Below are 14,086 nucleotides of genomic sequence, written 5' to 3'. Positions count from 1 at the left end.
TAAATAGAAGGGTAAGCACCACCAAAGTTTGGGCCCTAACAGAGTAACAACACTTCCAAAGAAGTAGCTCTGATTTTTAGATAGAGTAAATTCTCTTGAAACTCAGCACACCTTAAAAAAAAAAAAATCAAATCCATTACAAAACGACTTTTCTACAAGAGAGGAAGTGAAAGGAAGAATAGAACACAATATAAGCTACAAATAAATTTCTAAGAAGCTGTAATGCTTTTCAAGCAGAAACTTTGAATTATATAACATGGCAAATTGTGTTTTCTCTCCCATAAATACTTAGCACAACTTTTTGAGATTTTTTGGCCACTGCAATGACCTTGACCGTGAGATGCGGAAATGCTTAAAGAAGGAGGTAAGGTACTAACTTAAAATGTAACTGAAATACTTAAAGTTTTCAAAGGTTATATTAAAGTGGATAGCAACAGTGCAGTTGTGTCCTTTTTATCTAGTATACAATTTGTTGTGACAAAGGTCTGTGCATGGAAAATAGTATGTGCAAAGTGAGAGACCAGGCTAGGACCCATCTGTGCAAAGATACCGAATCAAAGTCCTCTGCCAGGAGTCTTATTTCTGTAATCAGTAGTAGGCTCCAATCCTGAAAATGGATCCCTGTGGACAGACCTCTGAGCTTGCGCAGAATGCTGCTGAAGCCAACAGAGTGCCATAAGGGCATAGATGTCCACCTTTGTGGATCCAGTTGCAGGATAGTGGCCTAACTTGGATACTTTTTCAGTTAAATGTAGACTCTGATATTATATAAAGCACTGGTTAAAATCACCAGTAAGTAAAGTTTAGAATATTATTCATTCTTCCATAAAATTGAATCAGTAATTATCTGTTTGCTATCTTGCTACCCTTACTTTGGGTTAGCAGCACTGTTAAATAGCCTAGAAGTACATTATGTACTTTTTGATTCACAAATAATTATAGTACTTTTTTCCATTCCGTATATCACCCAGAAAGGTCTCTTTCATTAACACTCTTGTTTGGCAGTTGCACTGTTGCTTGCTTTGTAAGTGTTTTTAAGCTTGACAGTACATTGGTCGCTCTTCAGCAGAAATGTTAATGCAGCTCTCATGCACATGAAAACAGAAGTCATTGTGATGACATGTTCAAAAGAAATAGTGCCTCTTCCACTCCAATGTTGTTTGGTTTTTTTTTAAACCAAAGGCAGGAGCCTTTTCTAGAGATCCAAAAGTAGGTAGATATGTAATACCTTCCCCCTCTCCCCCACGCATCTCTAACAAAATAAAATGTTTCCAAACAGAAACTGATTAACAATTCACAGATTGTTCCTGCTTAAAAAAAAATAAAAATAAAGCCAGTTTCGTTGGGATTTGCTTTTCATAGGATACCTATTTGTGCATTATACAACATGAAACAGTAACGACCAAGTTCTGTCTGTTGAGCACGACTTAACATGAGTTCTTAGCTTCAGGGAACTATTCAGTGAGTCGCAGAATTGGGCCTTAAGTGATTCCTATAGGTATAACATTCCTGCTCAGGACTCTGCTCATTACAATACTGTACTGCAGATAAAAGAAAAATGAAAAAGTTTAGTTAATAATCATAGTGGAGCACCAACTCTCTGGTAGTGAGGGTTGAGAAGCTCTTTCTGTTTAAAGGATGAGTCTAAGTGCTCCAAAACCTGCATGATTACTCAGCTAACTTTGAAACTTGGCATACCTCATGGAGATGCAGGGTAGGCTTGTGATCCAAATTTGGGGTCATTTTTTTGTTTAGATTAATTTAGTCTTTGTCTGGTTCCCTTGCATCTGTTTATAACATTCATTATTGAAAGCTACTTGACTTACTTTCTATTAACATTTGTTGTTATAAGTTATTGTAACATTTATGAACTTTCATATACTCTTTACACTTGAGCTTACAATTAGGGTAAATTTGTAGGCCCAGGTATCACAACAGGATCCACTCTGATCTTTACACTTGTAATGTTATGCCTGGATGAGAGAACTGGTATATTCAGAATTTGTGTGTGTCAAATGATAGAATGCAGAATTGTGCAAACGCAGAGTTGTATGTGCTAAGTTAGTGGCCATGTTCTGAAAATGTGGCTTTGAAAAGCCAAATGCTGAACAGCCAGAATAGCTTGCCCTACATTATCAATCTGTAAGAATGCCACCTCATCTACTTGAACTCTAATGGCATGCTTTAGAAAACCTTCTCAAACTATAATACAAACTCAGTGAAATAAAACTGAAAAATAAGAATAGATATTGTCATGGGCCTAGAGTGGGTCACAGCTAAGAATGCCAAACTCAGGACAAGCTGTCAGAAAACAGGACAGACACACCCAAACTGGTGGTATATTCTACAGTTAGATTTTACCAAGCCAGTAACAGAAGTGTACCCCTGGATCACTATATTAGTTTTACCACGGAGTCACATACAGGCTCCTTAGCATTCCAGCCCCTTATCGTCATCCAGACAACCTGGGCTGTATGATGTAAGGTTATTAAACCCAAAAAACACCACACATTGGGTTCTTCTAGTCCCAAAAGACCAGTCCCTCACCCCAAGTCACTGGATACTTTAGGACCTCACCAGAAACAGCTGTTAGCCACTCCTTGGTAAACTAACCAAAGATTTCTTTTCTTAATCAGTTGAGTTATTAAAGAGATTAAAGCATAGATATAGAGTTGTTTAGAATCCTTTTCATAAGTCCTTAGGGCTTCCCAAAAATCAATTCCAGGAATCTCTGTCCATATGCTTAGAACTCTCCCTGCCAGAGTTCAAGCAGTCCAGAAATGAATCAGAGATAGCAGGATTGTTCCAATGGTCCAGTATTTGTAGCTGAAAGTAGCTCAGTGAGGGTTACTGCCACAGCATGGGTTTTTCTCTGACGAAGAATAGGTAATGCAGACAGTTTGTGAGTCTCCATTGTTAAACCAAAGACCTTTGGTATGAAGTTAACTACCTACTTCTCATGCATACACAAATAGTTCAGTTATACCGATTTACATTAGGCAATTGCTGGCCATTCATTAAAACATGGACAGATAAGTGAGGACAATACAAGAAATAGTCAATAGTTCCATGCAGTGTATATCCATCTTTGATCTTAAGGCTAATTGAGTATAGGATATAGACAGATGTAAACATTCAAACAACATTTTCCTTGATTTTTTATCAACATCGGTGAATGGGCTTATGTCTCCCAGCCAATTTAACATCCCTTTGATACCCACATACAATTGAATTGGCCGGATTAAAGGTATGTCAAGAGGCATTGCAATGTAGAGGTTACACACAGGTCAACTGAGGTCTATAATTTACCAGTTTTCCAGTACAATTCTAATTTTTTCTTCCATTGAAAGAAAAAAGGCTGTGAAGTATCTGCTCTCTTAAATTATGGCTACAGTGATATAATAGTGTAACTGTAGCACCCTGAAAGGGTCAAAGGCTTGCTGGTGTAATCAGTTAGCAATTTCAAAATATCTTATTTGAAACGACTATTGTGAATATACATGGGGGGGAAAAAAACAAAAAAAAAGCCCATTTGTGAATGAGTATGTACTTTAGAACCAGCAGAATCTAAGTACTATACCAGAGAATAGTATTTTTTTTTCTTGTGTCTTATCAACATGAATCATAAGCATATAGTAACAGGAACAATGTACTTTAAGAACAAAGCTTCTCTTCTCAAGCAAAAATACAACTAACATAAAATGATGGGAAGCTCAATATAAACAATATGCTATAAAGATGTATGTACTTGAGGTGAGGGAATAGTATTTGCCATAGTTTTCTTTAGTATTGGAGAGGGGTTGGAGTTTTGTTGATTTCAAATGAGGTCCGGGTCCATGATTTCCTCGGTGGTAGCCAGGTGTAAAAAGCAATGTTCTGTCATAAAGTAGGCCCATTTTTCTATTTTCAAAATCTTTCAAATTAACTCAAACATTGTTGGCTTTTTAAAATGTAACTCTTCTGGTACTAGTCTTAGTTCATTTAGGAAGCTGTTTTAGTCCCTTGACGGTTGTGAGTGGAATATACATCTTACACAAGGAGAAATCATGTATGAAGTGATTTGAAACTGTTCAAATATCACTTGCATGTAATATTATCTAAGTCAGTGTGATGTTTTGTGTTGTTATAAATGCACTTCACTTTAATCAAAATCTTATTTTGGGGCAAACCAAAATGCTTTTGTTGTTAAGACGTATTGCTGCAGTACTAGTTGTGGAGGCAAATTCTGGGAGGATCCTTCTTCCTAAGGACTGCATCCAAAGAAAATTATATTTTTTTTATTGGCCCTTGATACCCAGTGTGTGTTTATATTGGAAGAGAAATTTGTTTAAATATCACACTTGTGCTTTCCTTTAGGTGAAGAGTAGCTGTTGCCTCTGATACGAAATCCATAGCAAATATGTCATCAATGTCTTTTTTTTAAAGATATCCGATTTAATATTGGGAAGAGAACTAATGTGTCATGCCACGCAGGAGCTATGAGGTGTACAGAGTTCCTTAGATAGGGCCTTTAGACGAGATCTTTGCGCATAGTTTATTTTCACTAACAAAAATATTCAGTAACTGCAGACTTGAATAACTTGTATAGTGGCTTTTAGCTGCACTGATTTTCACTGTTGTCTGAGGGCTTGTCTACATTTAAAACACTACAGCGGCATAGCTGTGGTGTTGTAGCACATCAATGCAGACACTTCCTATGCCAACGGGAAGGATTCTCCCGTCGGCGTAGGACATCCACCTCCCCAAGAGCAGTAGCTAGGTCAATTGGAAGAATTCCTCTAGTGACCTAGTGCTGTCTACACAGGGACTTAGGTCAGCTTAACTACACAGCTCGGGAAGGTGCGGATTATTCACAGCCCTGACCAATGTTGCTAGAATGACCTAATTGTCTAGTGTAGACCAGGGCTGAGTTTAAGAAATATAAAAAACATTTTACTATAAGCACTTTCTAATTAGGTATTGGTAGTCAGTAACCCTCTGTGGATATGCTTTTAAAATGTATAACACAAAACTGGCAATACTTAGACTTACAGCTGTATGGAAACTCCTGTAGCAGAAAACAATTTGTTACTCTTTGAAAGTTAGAAAAGCTTTGCAGATACAGGCAATTGCTTAACAGAGACTGCATTTTTCAAAATTTAACATGAAAATAAAAATTGTTTTCCACAATTGGGCCCAAACTGTGATGGAAAAGACCTAAGTCAAGTTGTCCAGACTCCTATTAATGCTGAAGACTGTCCCCAAAAGTATATTTGTCAGTACATTGTCTAATCTAGTATGAAATCCCTCAAGTGAAAGTGTTTTCATCACTTCTTTGGCAGACTGTTGCACAGTTGAGTCTTTCTCTATTGAGACCTTTGAGTAGCTGTTAAGAAAGTGTGGGCTGAATAAGGGAAAGTTTCCTTTGTTCACTTTCTTTCTACTATGCTCCTTTAGTCATCCTAATCAATTTCCCCCTTTTTGGTGTTCATACTTTTCAGATATTCAGAGAACTATCACTTTTACTTGGTTTTGTAATTGTGCTAAATGATGCTGTTTTGATTTATGAAGAAATTATATCTAATGCCTTGCCACTCCTGTCCCAACCCCCCAATCTTTTGATGATGATGTTCTTTCCTGAAATGTATCAAATCTTTGTGCGCTGGGGTATCCAGAAATGTACACAGTGTTCTAGGTGTGGTCTTACTTGTGCCATATCATCAGACATGTCTGGGATTTATTTAAATATGAATGAATGTTCTGGAATAAAATGAAATTTGAATTACGTGTAGGCTACAAGTTCCTACCTGAGCTTACTGAGCTCTTGCCAGTTCTGATGTTAGTTACCAAGACTATCTGTTGTGGTCATCTAAGGCACTGAAGATGACCAAATCTCTTGTGCATTTGTTCCAGACTTCATGAACTTCATGGGGTTATTCCAATTTGATTTTTTGGAACAGGACATTGTCAGGCATCTGGTCATGATCATTGGATCTTTTAAGATGAAAACAAGGCTTTAGATGTCATTGTGGGGAGGTTCTGTTAATATAGCGTGTTCTAGCAGGCTGGCTCCTGTTAATGTCCAAAATGCTGTGAGGGAATGTGTTGCTCAGCCATTGGGCTGCTAAAGGAACATTATAACTAGGCTAGGTGGAATTAGATTGTTTTTAATAATTTTGGAAGATCATAACAATGTTTATTTTTAAGCATTTTTTTCTATTCGACTTAAATTTTCAGTTGCAGGAAATTGAGGTGGGGTCAGACAGTAATTATTTAATGACAATATAGTTTGAGATTCAAAAAGTTAAAGCTTTATAACAAAACACAAATTGTCATAATCACATGTCCAGATATAAAAAGTAAATATTTTAAAATCAGACGAAGTGCTCCAACAGTATTTTTGTTACTTTGCCTATCTCTAAATTTCAGTTATCAGTGAAAATAATTTTTTTCATCAACCTGTTTGTGTGGTGAAATGGATGTTTCCCGACAGTTACCAATAAAAATCTAATCTTTCCAAGCCTAATTTATAACCATCATCTGTCTGACAAAATATACCAGTAGGAGCATAAAGCTCTCTTATCTGTTTGGTTTAGAAATGCAGATATGCGTGGATCACAGATACTTACGTTACAAAGAGGACAACTTCATGTAGATGCAGAAAGTAGAGGAGCCATCCTGGACATCTTAGCATTAGGGAGGAATTTTCTAGAGCAGTGACATGGCATGGTGCTTACATTCTACACAGGTGCACCTCTTTAAGTATCTTCATGATCCAAAGATAGCTATATTTCTCATCCATGAGTTGGCTTGGTAGATAAGTTTTCCCCATAAGCAAGTATGCTGTACTCTTACTAGAATTGTTATTCAGTTTTTGTACTCACTTCAGACCGAAAAAATGCTCTTTTTTATGAAACAGACCCTTTGTTAATTTTAAAGAAAATGAGTCAATAAAAACATGAAATAATGAAAATAATTTTGTCAATGCAAACATAATTTGTAGGGCTGTCGATTAATCACAGTTAACTCACACAATTACTAAAAAAAATTAATCGCGATTAAAAATAATCAGTTAATCACAGTTTTAATTGCTCTATTAAACAATAGAATACCAATTGAAATTTATTAAATATTTTGGATGTTTTTCTACATTTTCATTTATATTGTATTCTGTGTTGTAATTGAAATAAAAATGTATTTTTTATTACAAATATTTGCACTGTAAACTGATAAAAGCAATAGTATTTTATAGCAGCACATGGTGTTCATTTTAAGAACACTCCCTGCAGATTTGACAAAACACAAAGAAGGTACCAATGTGAGATTTCTAAAGATAGCTACAGAACTCGACTCAAGGTTTAAGAATCTGAAGTGCCTTCCAAAATCTGAGAGGGATGAGGTGTGGAGCATGCTTTCAGAAGTTTTAGAAGAGCAACACTCCGATGTGGAAAGTACAGATCCCAAACCACCAAAAAAGAAAATCAACCTTCTGCTGGTGGCATCTGACTCAGATAATGAAATGAACATGCGTCGGTCCACACTGCTTTGGATTGTTATCGAGCAGAACCCATCATCAGCATGGACGCATGTCTCCTGGAATGGTGTTTGAAGCATGAAGGGACATACAAATCTTTACCGCATCTGGCATGTAAATATCTTGCGACGCTGGCTGTAACAGTGCCATGCGAATGCCTGTTCTCGCTTTCAGGTGACATTGTAAACAAGAAGCGGGCAGCGTTATCTGCTGCAACTTGTTTGAGCAAACAAGAAGTTGGACTGAGTGGACTTGCAGGATCTAAAATTTTACATTGTTTTATTTTTGAATGCGGTTTTTAGTACATAATTCTACATTTGTTCAACTTTCATGATATAGAGATTGCACTACAGTACTTGTATTAGGTGAATTGAAAAATACTATTTTTTTTTACAGTGCAAATACTTGTAATCAAGAATAAATACAAAGTGAGCACTGTACACTTTGTATTCTGTGTTGTAATTGAAATCAATATATTTGAAAATGTAGAAAACATCCAAAAATATTTAAATAAATGGTATTCTATTGTTGTTTAACTGTGCAATTAATCGCTCAATTAATTTTTTTAATAGCTTGACAGCCCTAATAATTTGTCAAGCAAAAACATTTGTTTTCTTGCAAGTGATAAACTTGTACTGCATTTTAAATTCAGTGACATAATTTATTTATTATTAATTTATTTCCTTGTTTTACAGTACCAAGAAAACCGAGCCAAGAGCAGGGCACATGCTGAAGAGATGCGGCAGAGGCTCACTAATGCTTCAAAACACTCTGAGAGCTGACCAATGTTGCAGCTGGATAGCTATACATCATATGGACATTTGGCTGAAAGCTGAAGGAACATATCTTGTTTTGGCTTCTATGCACTTGGATATAAAAAGCTATTTACTCAACTGCTAATGTTTGTAATAAAAATTGCTGAAGTTTACACTTATTGCTGACAAGATACTTTAATTGTTTGGCGAGAGATTTAGTGGAATATAACTGATATTTCTAGGGTTGCCATAGTGCAAACAATACTTATAGTTGAGAGGAAAACAGGGTTAAATAAAAATAATAAGCATGTTCTGTTGTTGGGCTCCTAATACAAGACAAGTTATAAGCTGGGACCTTTAAGTAAAATAAACTGGACAAAAAATCTTAACCTGAGGTTTCATCATCTTTTTAATGTTATTCATGTACAGTGTACGTCTCAAGTGTTTTTTCTCTACCTTTTAAAAAACAAGTCAGCTTGAGAACGTCAGGAGAAAAAACTATCTTCTTGTAGTTAAATTATTTGTTTTATTCTTTAATCAAAACTAATCCAGTGTTGTGAACTGTGTCTGGGTAACTCCATTTTGGGTAGCAAACTGTTGTATATTGGTCCCCTTAGAGGGACAATGGACCTAATATATCTGGACTGCCCAGGAGAGGGCTAGACAGTGCAGAATGCACGTTTTGGGGGGAAATCTGGGACTGGAATGTGTTGGGGTCACCCTGCAAGTGGTGACTAAGCCTGGGGAAAACCACAGTGTGACCGATGTGTGGCTGGCAGGCTGCAGCTATACACAGACCCTCAGGATGTGACCTGCATGCTGGTAGGCTGTTTGTGGAGGATAAAGGTTACATACCAATCCTTGGGTCCTGCCGTATGGGGTCCTAGAAGCCTTGGCCCATGTGTAAATAAAATTTATAAATCCTACAAATGCTTTTGGTTTAATTTCTTACACTCTAAGTGTGCCTGAAATCCATGTCCTCTTTCTCCAGGCAGTAGTGGTAATAGCGTACACAGACATGGTACACAGTTGGACATGAATTTTTAGGCCCCTTGATTCTGAGCCAACTTCATGAAAATCAGGTGACATTCTTGAGAAAAAGATGTACATAAAATATTAAGCATTATTTGGTGCACACCCTAGGAATGATTAAAGGAGTATGAAAAAATGCTAAAATATGCAGCTGGAAAGTTAGAAATTATGCATATTATAATTATAAATCTTTGTAATGTAAGTATTTCTGATGTGTTATTTATAGAGTTTGGTAAAACTCTGCGCCACTTTAATGAAATGCCTTCAGTAGTCTAGTATTGTTTAATGTTGGCACCTCTGCATTTTAAAAGGACATTTGACAGTACATATGATGTAGACTAGTATGAAATTCAGTGTTCATTCAAAATTGTGTGGAATACATAGAATAGATAGGATTGAGGGAGAAAATGGGATAGCAAAATCTGACTGACTTGAAGTGTTCCTCTTCATTTAAAGAAAAAACATAACCCACTTCATTTAAATACAAGTGTTATCTGTCTGGACAGTTAATGGATTTCAGAATTATAAATCTAAATTATGCACTCAATTTTATTGATGTCCACTGGAAATAAGATGCTATACCAATTATTTCTGGCAGTTTTTCTCATTAGAATTGCTGATTATTTGTAACTAATGTGGAGCATGTCACCTGCAAGTTGCATTTCAAATCCTGTTCAGGGTGCGAAGAGTAAATGATCAGATTGCTCTGTCAAGTTCCCAGTAGATAAGCATTCCCATCACAAAAGCTACTAGCCACTGAATATATAGAAAAGTGTGACTGTTCATGGAGCCTGAACTATTGCCTCACTTCGAGAGCGGTTAGCACGATTAGGTGTTCAATGGACAGTGCAGGGAATGTTGCCCAACTGAACTTCTTGTGTGGCAGATGGACTGTTAAGCCAACACCTTAAAGGGTCTGTAAACTCACACCAACCCCCAAAAGCCATGTTGCTGTGACTCAAAATTATAATTGGTTGAAAAAATACTTTTGCTAAATTTAGGCTGAAAACTGCACTTGCTTTAAAATTATTCTTTGAAAAGTCAACAATACTTCTAGGGCTTCAAAGCCTGAGACAGACCTATGGTTCTAACCAGCAGGATGGTGCGGGCTTTTTTGTTTTGTTTTTAAATCACTAGATTAAAAACATGCTACATTTCAAAGATGTAACTGTGCAGAAGGATTTTTTCGAGGATTCATTACCTAGAAACGATCACGCTGATGGTTTCACAAAATTCATCCCCAGTACAGTATTTAAGCACCTATAATCTGGTAATTTGCTTTTTGGCTCAGGGAAAAGTAGCTGAATACACTGTGAGAAGCTGGGTATGTCTCATAGGGGCTAATGTATTACAATCACTAACAAATAATTAAGCTATAAAATATTTCCTGTTTATGAAACTGAATAAAAGCGCCCCTTCCCCCCCCGTTGCTTCCCAAAGCACAATCTAGTTCTCAACATAACACTAATATGCTGAAAGATCAGAAGTGCTCTTTTGGTTGTGTGAAACTGGTAATTTAACTGTTTGCCTTTAATCCCAGAAATTATGAGCCATCTATTTGCCATGAAGACACTATTGCATTTGTATAAAAACATGATGAAAAGTAGGCTTGACCTTCACCCGTGACAACATGGGGCAAGATCATTTTGTTGATTTTGATTAAATATGCAAAATGCAGAACTAATTACTTCTCCAGAGCCATCTTGATACGGTTATTTTCCACATTTTGATCAACTGTGCACTTTTGTTTTCATTATACAGTTATTTCCTTACAAATTGGTGTTTTGAAACGCAGTCCTTCAATGGTAATTGGAATACTTTCCAAACACAACTTGTTAGATAGTACGTTGCCACTTGCAAATGATTCTCTCTGTCCCCTCAGATGTTCATCTCTTTGCTTTAAAGACTGAAAGGAAGAGCACCGCATCTGATTTAGAATTTTAATATGGTGATGGAGGCTTTGCCACCATGCTGCTGTACAGTTTTATTGTTATAATGAAATCTGCTAGAAATATGCTTTGGAACGGAAAAGATTATCCTTGGAGAGAAATAGGTATGCAAAAGACAAGTCATATCTACTAAACTGCAACATACTGGATTTTTATCCTGTAAAATATAGCTCTTTCAGTAGTGTGGATTGCACTTGCTTGTGCTATTTAAATGTCAAAAATAGTTTTGTTTAGAAACAAAACAGCTTCTGTCTAAACCAGTTGCCATACATATATCTGTAGACAGGCTTTGATTGACACAGCTTACTAAAAACATTTAGTGTCAGTGACTGATCACCTAAGATAGGTATATAATCTTGGTTTATTACATGTGCTTCCAGCTAGTGTCTGCGGTAATTGACAGCAATGTCTGTGATGGGCTATGAAGGAAGATAAAGCAGGGGGAATGGTTATATACTGCACTAGAAATAACATTCCTAGCATACTGACTATTCAACCGCAGCAATGTACCTTCTTTCCTTACAGTGCTCTTCAGTGGTGCCAGGAGTCTTTTGCTGGACCTTTTTATCACTGCTGAAGCATTGCTACTTAGTTAATTGGAATATGAGGTATACTGACACAAGTTGTAAGTTACATGCACTTCCCCTGCTACTGCATTCACCTGAGGCTTGTTTGTGTAGTGCTAGGGCTATTAAAAAAAATAAAGTTTTGGGACTCAGAAAACCCTACAGCCTGCTGTCTAATAATTATTTAACCAACAGTCCCTAACAGTGGGGCATTACTTGGGCATAACTGACCACAGCCTGAACTAAGGGCTCTCTACTTGAAAGCAAATTCCAAGCTGCCGTTTTTGGACAGTATTACTCACCCCCCCCCCCCATCTCGAGAGCTGTAGCTACAGAAACCTATTGAAACAGTCAAAATCTAGTCTGAGCCATAACCAGTGTGATTAATGTTGATCATTCACTTCTCCTCTGCTCTGCTGGGCTGGCTGCTCCTGTCCTACCCCACCTTGTGTTCTGTGTGGCTGCAGCTGCGCCGGAGAGCTGCACAACAGCGTCGCTTCATGGTCACTAGTACATTGTACAGCCCAGCTGGCCACAGCTGCGGACCAGCAAGGGGGAGAGGTGAGGCCAGGCTGAAGCCAGACAGCAGTAGCCTAGCCTGGGCTCCAAGGGGTTGAGGGCAGCTCCCTGAGCCCAGCAGCAGCCACAGCCTGTAGCCTATCCAGGCAAAGCAGGAGCACCCCATCTCCTCTTGACTCCCAGTCGAAGTCAGGGCGCTGCAAGGGGAAAATGATGTTGGGGGTGAACTGAATTGGTTGGGAAGGCAGAGACCCAGAATAACTGGGGACAGGGAGGTGACTGTTCCAGCCCCAGTGAACCTAGAACAAGTGGCCAAGGCCTTCTGCAGTGATGAGTGAGTTATGATGCCTCAGTTTTGGTGTCCCAACATGAGACATCCCCCACAAAAGGGGCCTGTTGATAAAGCAAGGGCTCAACACCCCTTTCCCCAACCCCCACAAGTCCAGCTCTTTTCATACAAACCAGGCACCCACAATCACTTGTGGAAATCTTGGCAGTTGCTTGAGGAGCTGGGGGGAAGAAGCCCTCATGGGGTTCCCAGGCCCCAGCCAGAAGGGCACTTTAGGGGGTATGAACTGCTCAGGAGATACACAGCCCCCAAGCACAAAGAGGAATTGTGGGGGATGGAGAAGCCGGGAGCAGCTCTTTCGATCCACCAAGAATTTATATCTCCTGTCCTGTTGTCCTAAGCACTGATCATGATGGACTCGCAACTCAGGGGTCACAATCAGGTCTAAGGGTATCACACCCAACCTCTTTTGATGGCTAGCCTGGGGGGCCTGAAACCTTTTCCTATTTTTAGACTGGGGTGAGTTTTTAAAAAGGTTGAAAATCAAGCTTGTACATTCTAGCCACTGTTGGTAACACAGGTGAATCCCTTTCAGTGGTGACGCTTGAATATTTAAACATAGATGCTGCCCCCTCACGTATTCCTTTGTAATTTGAAAGTCTGTATTTTTTTTAATTTGTCTGCACCTTGAAGCATTCTGTTTTTTGTTTTTTTTTTTTTGTGGTGTGTGTTAAATAAAATTCTTGGTTGAGATTAATAATTGATGCCCAAACCCATTCACACAATCATGCTTTATTTTCTACCTCCTTGTCTTTTTAGTCTATTTGACACTTCAAGTAACACTAGTAGAATAAGTAACTTTAGTTGAACTTTGTCATCCTCAGCTGTTGTCCTGCAACTGTGTTATTTTACAGCGCCGAGCACAATGGTGCTGTGATACATGGCTTGGAGACACTAAGTGCTACCACCATGCAAATAATATAACTGTTGATAAACAACCCTAACTTTATAAATGCTCCTTTCCTTTCTGTTTGGCAAAGATAGAAGACCTAAACTCTGATTGTTATTTTTTAATTTTTTTTTAAATGAACTGGCATCATAGCAACTATATAAGGGTATTTTGGAAGTAGTCCTTATGTATATAGAATACAGGAGCTCCTATCTGACTGGAATATTTTCAAGAGTATTTTAACAGGCCGCTTGAACTCGTTGCACTAGTTGTAACGCTCATTCAGACATACAAGGTCATTCTATAGTTCATCTGCATTGCACTTGTTTTTATCTATGATTTTATATTTGGGATAAAACTGTAGTCTAGTGTATATTGCAAAAATAGTTGTATCCGGTTTTTAATACAACACATCCTAGACTTTGATATTATAACCTGTCTCTATGAATTGAAAAACTATCCAAAGTCCCTTTTGATATTATAACTTTTTTTCATCACTTGCAGCTAAAGCTCA

The 14,086-nt window shown here is 37.8% G+C and overlaps 1 protein-coding gene across 5 annotated transcripts in view; it reads left to right on the top strand.

Annotated features, from left to right (window-relative positions):
• Positions 1 to 8,657, top strand: part of CMC2 (C-X9-C motif containing 2) — a 48,133-nt gene extending 39,476 nt beyond the window's left edge. For 3 of the 5 annotated variants that reach the window (XM_077830962.1, XM_077830965.1, XM_077830964.1), the window contains exons 4-5: positions 293 to 364; positions 8,209 to 8,657. In XM_077830962.1, the coding sequence (XP_077687088.1) occupies positions 293 to 364; positions 8,209 to 8,295 (159 nt within the window). In that variant the 3' untranslated portion in view covers positions 8,296 to 8,657. The remainder of the gene's footprint in view (positions 1 to 292; positions 365 to 8,208) is intronic. The other 2 variants (XM_077830966.1, XM_077830967.1) reach the window with 1 other exon arrangement.
• The last annotated feature ends 5,429 nt before the right edge of the window (positions 8,658 to 14,086 follow it).

Source organism: Eretmochelys imbricata, chromosome 12 (assembly GCF_965152235.1).
Source record: "Eretmochelys imbricata isolate rEreImb1 chromosome 12, rEreImb1.hap1, whole genome shotgun sequence".
In the NCBI taxonomy this organism is placed as follows: Eukaryota; Metazoa; Chordata; order Testudines; family Cheloniidae; genus Eretmochelys; species Eretmochelys imbricata.
The sequence above is the reverse complement of the archived record's forward strand: the minus strand, read 5'-3'. Positions and strand labels throughout refer to the sequence as shown.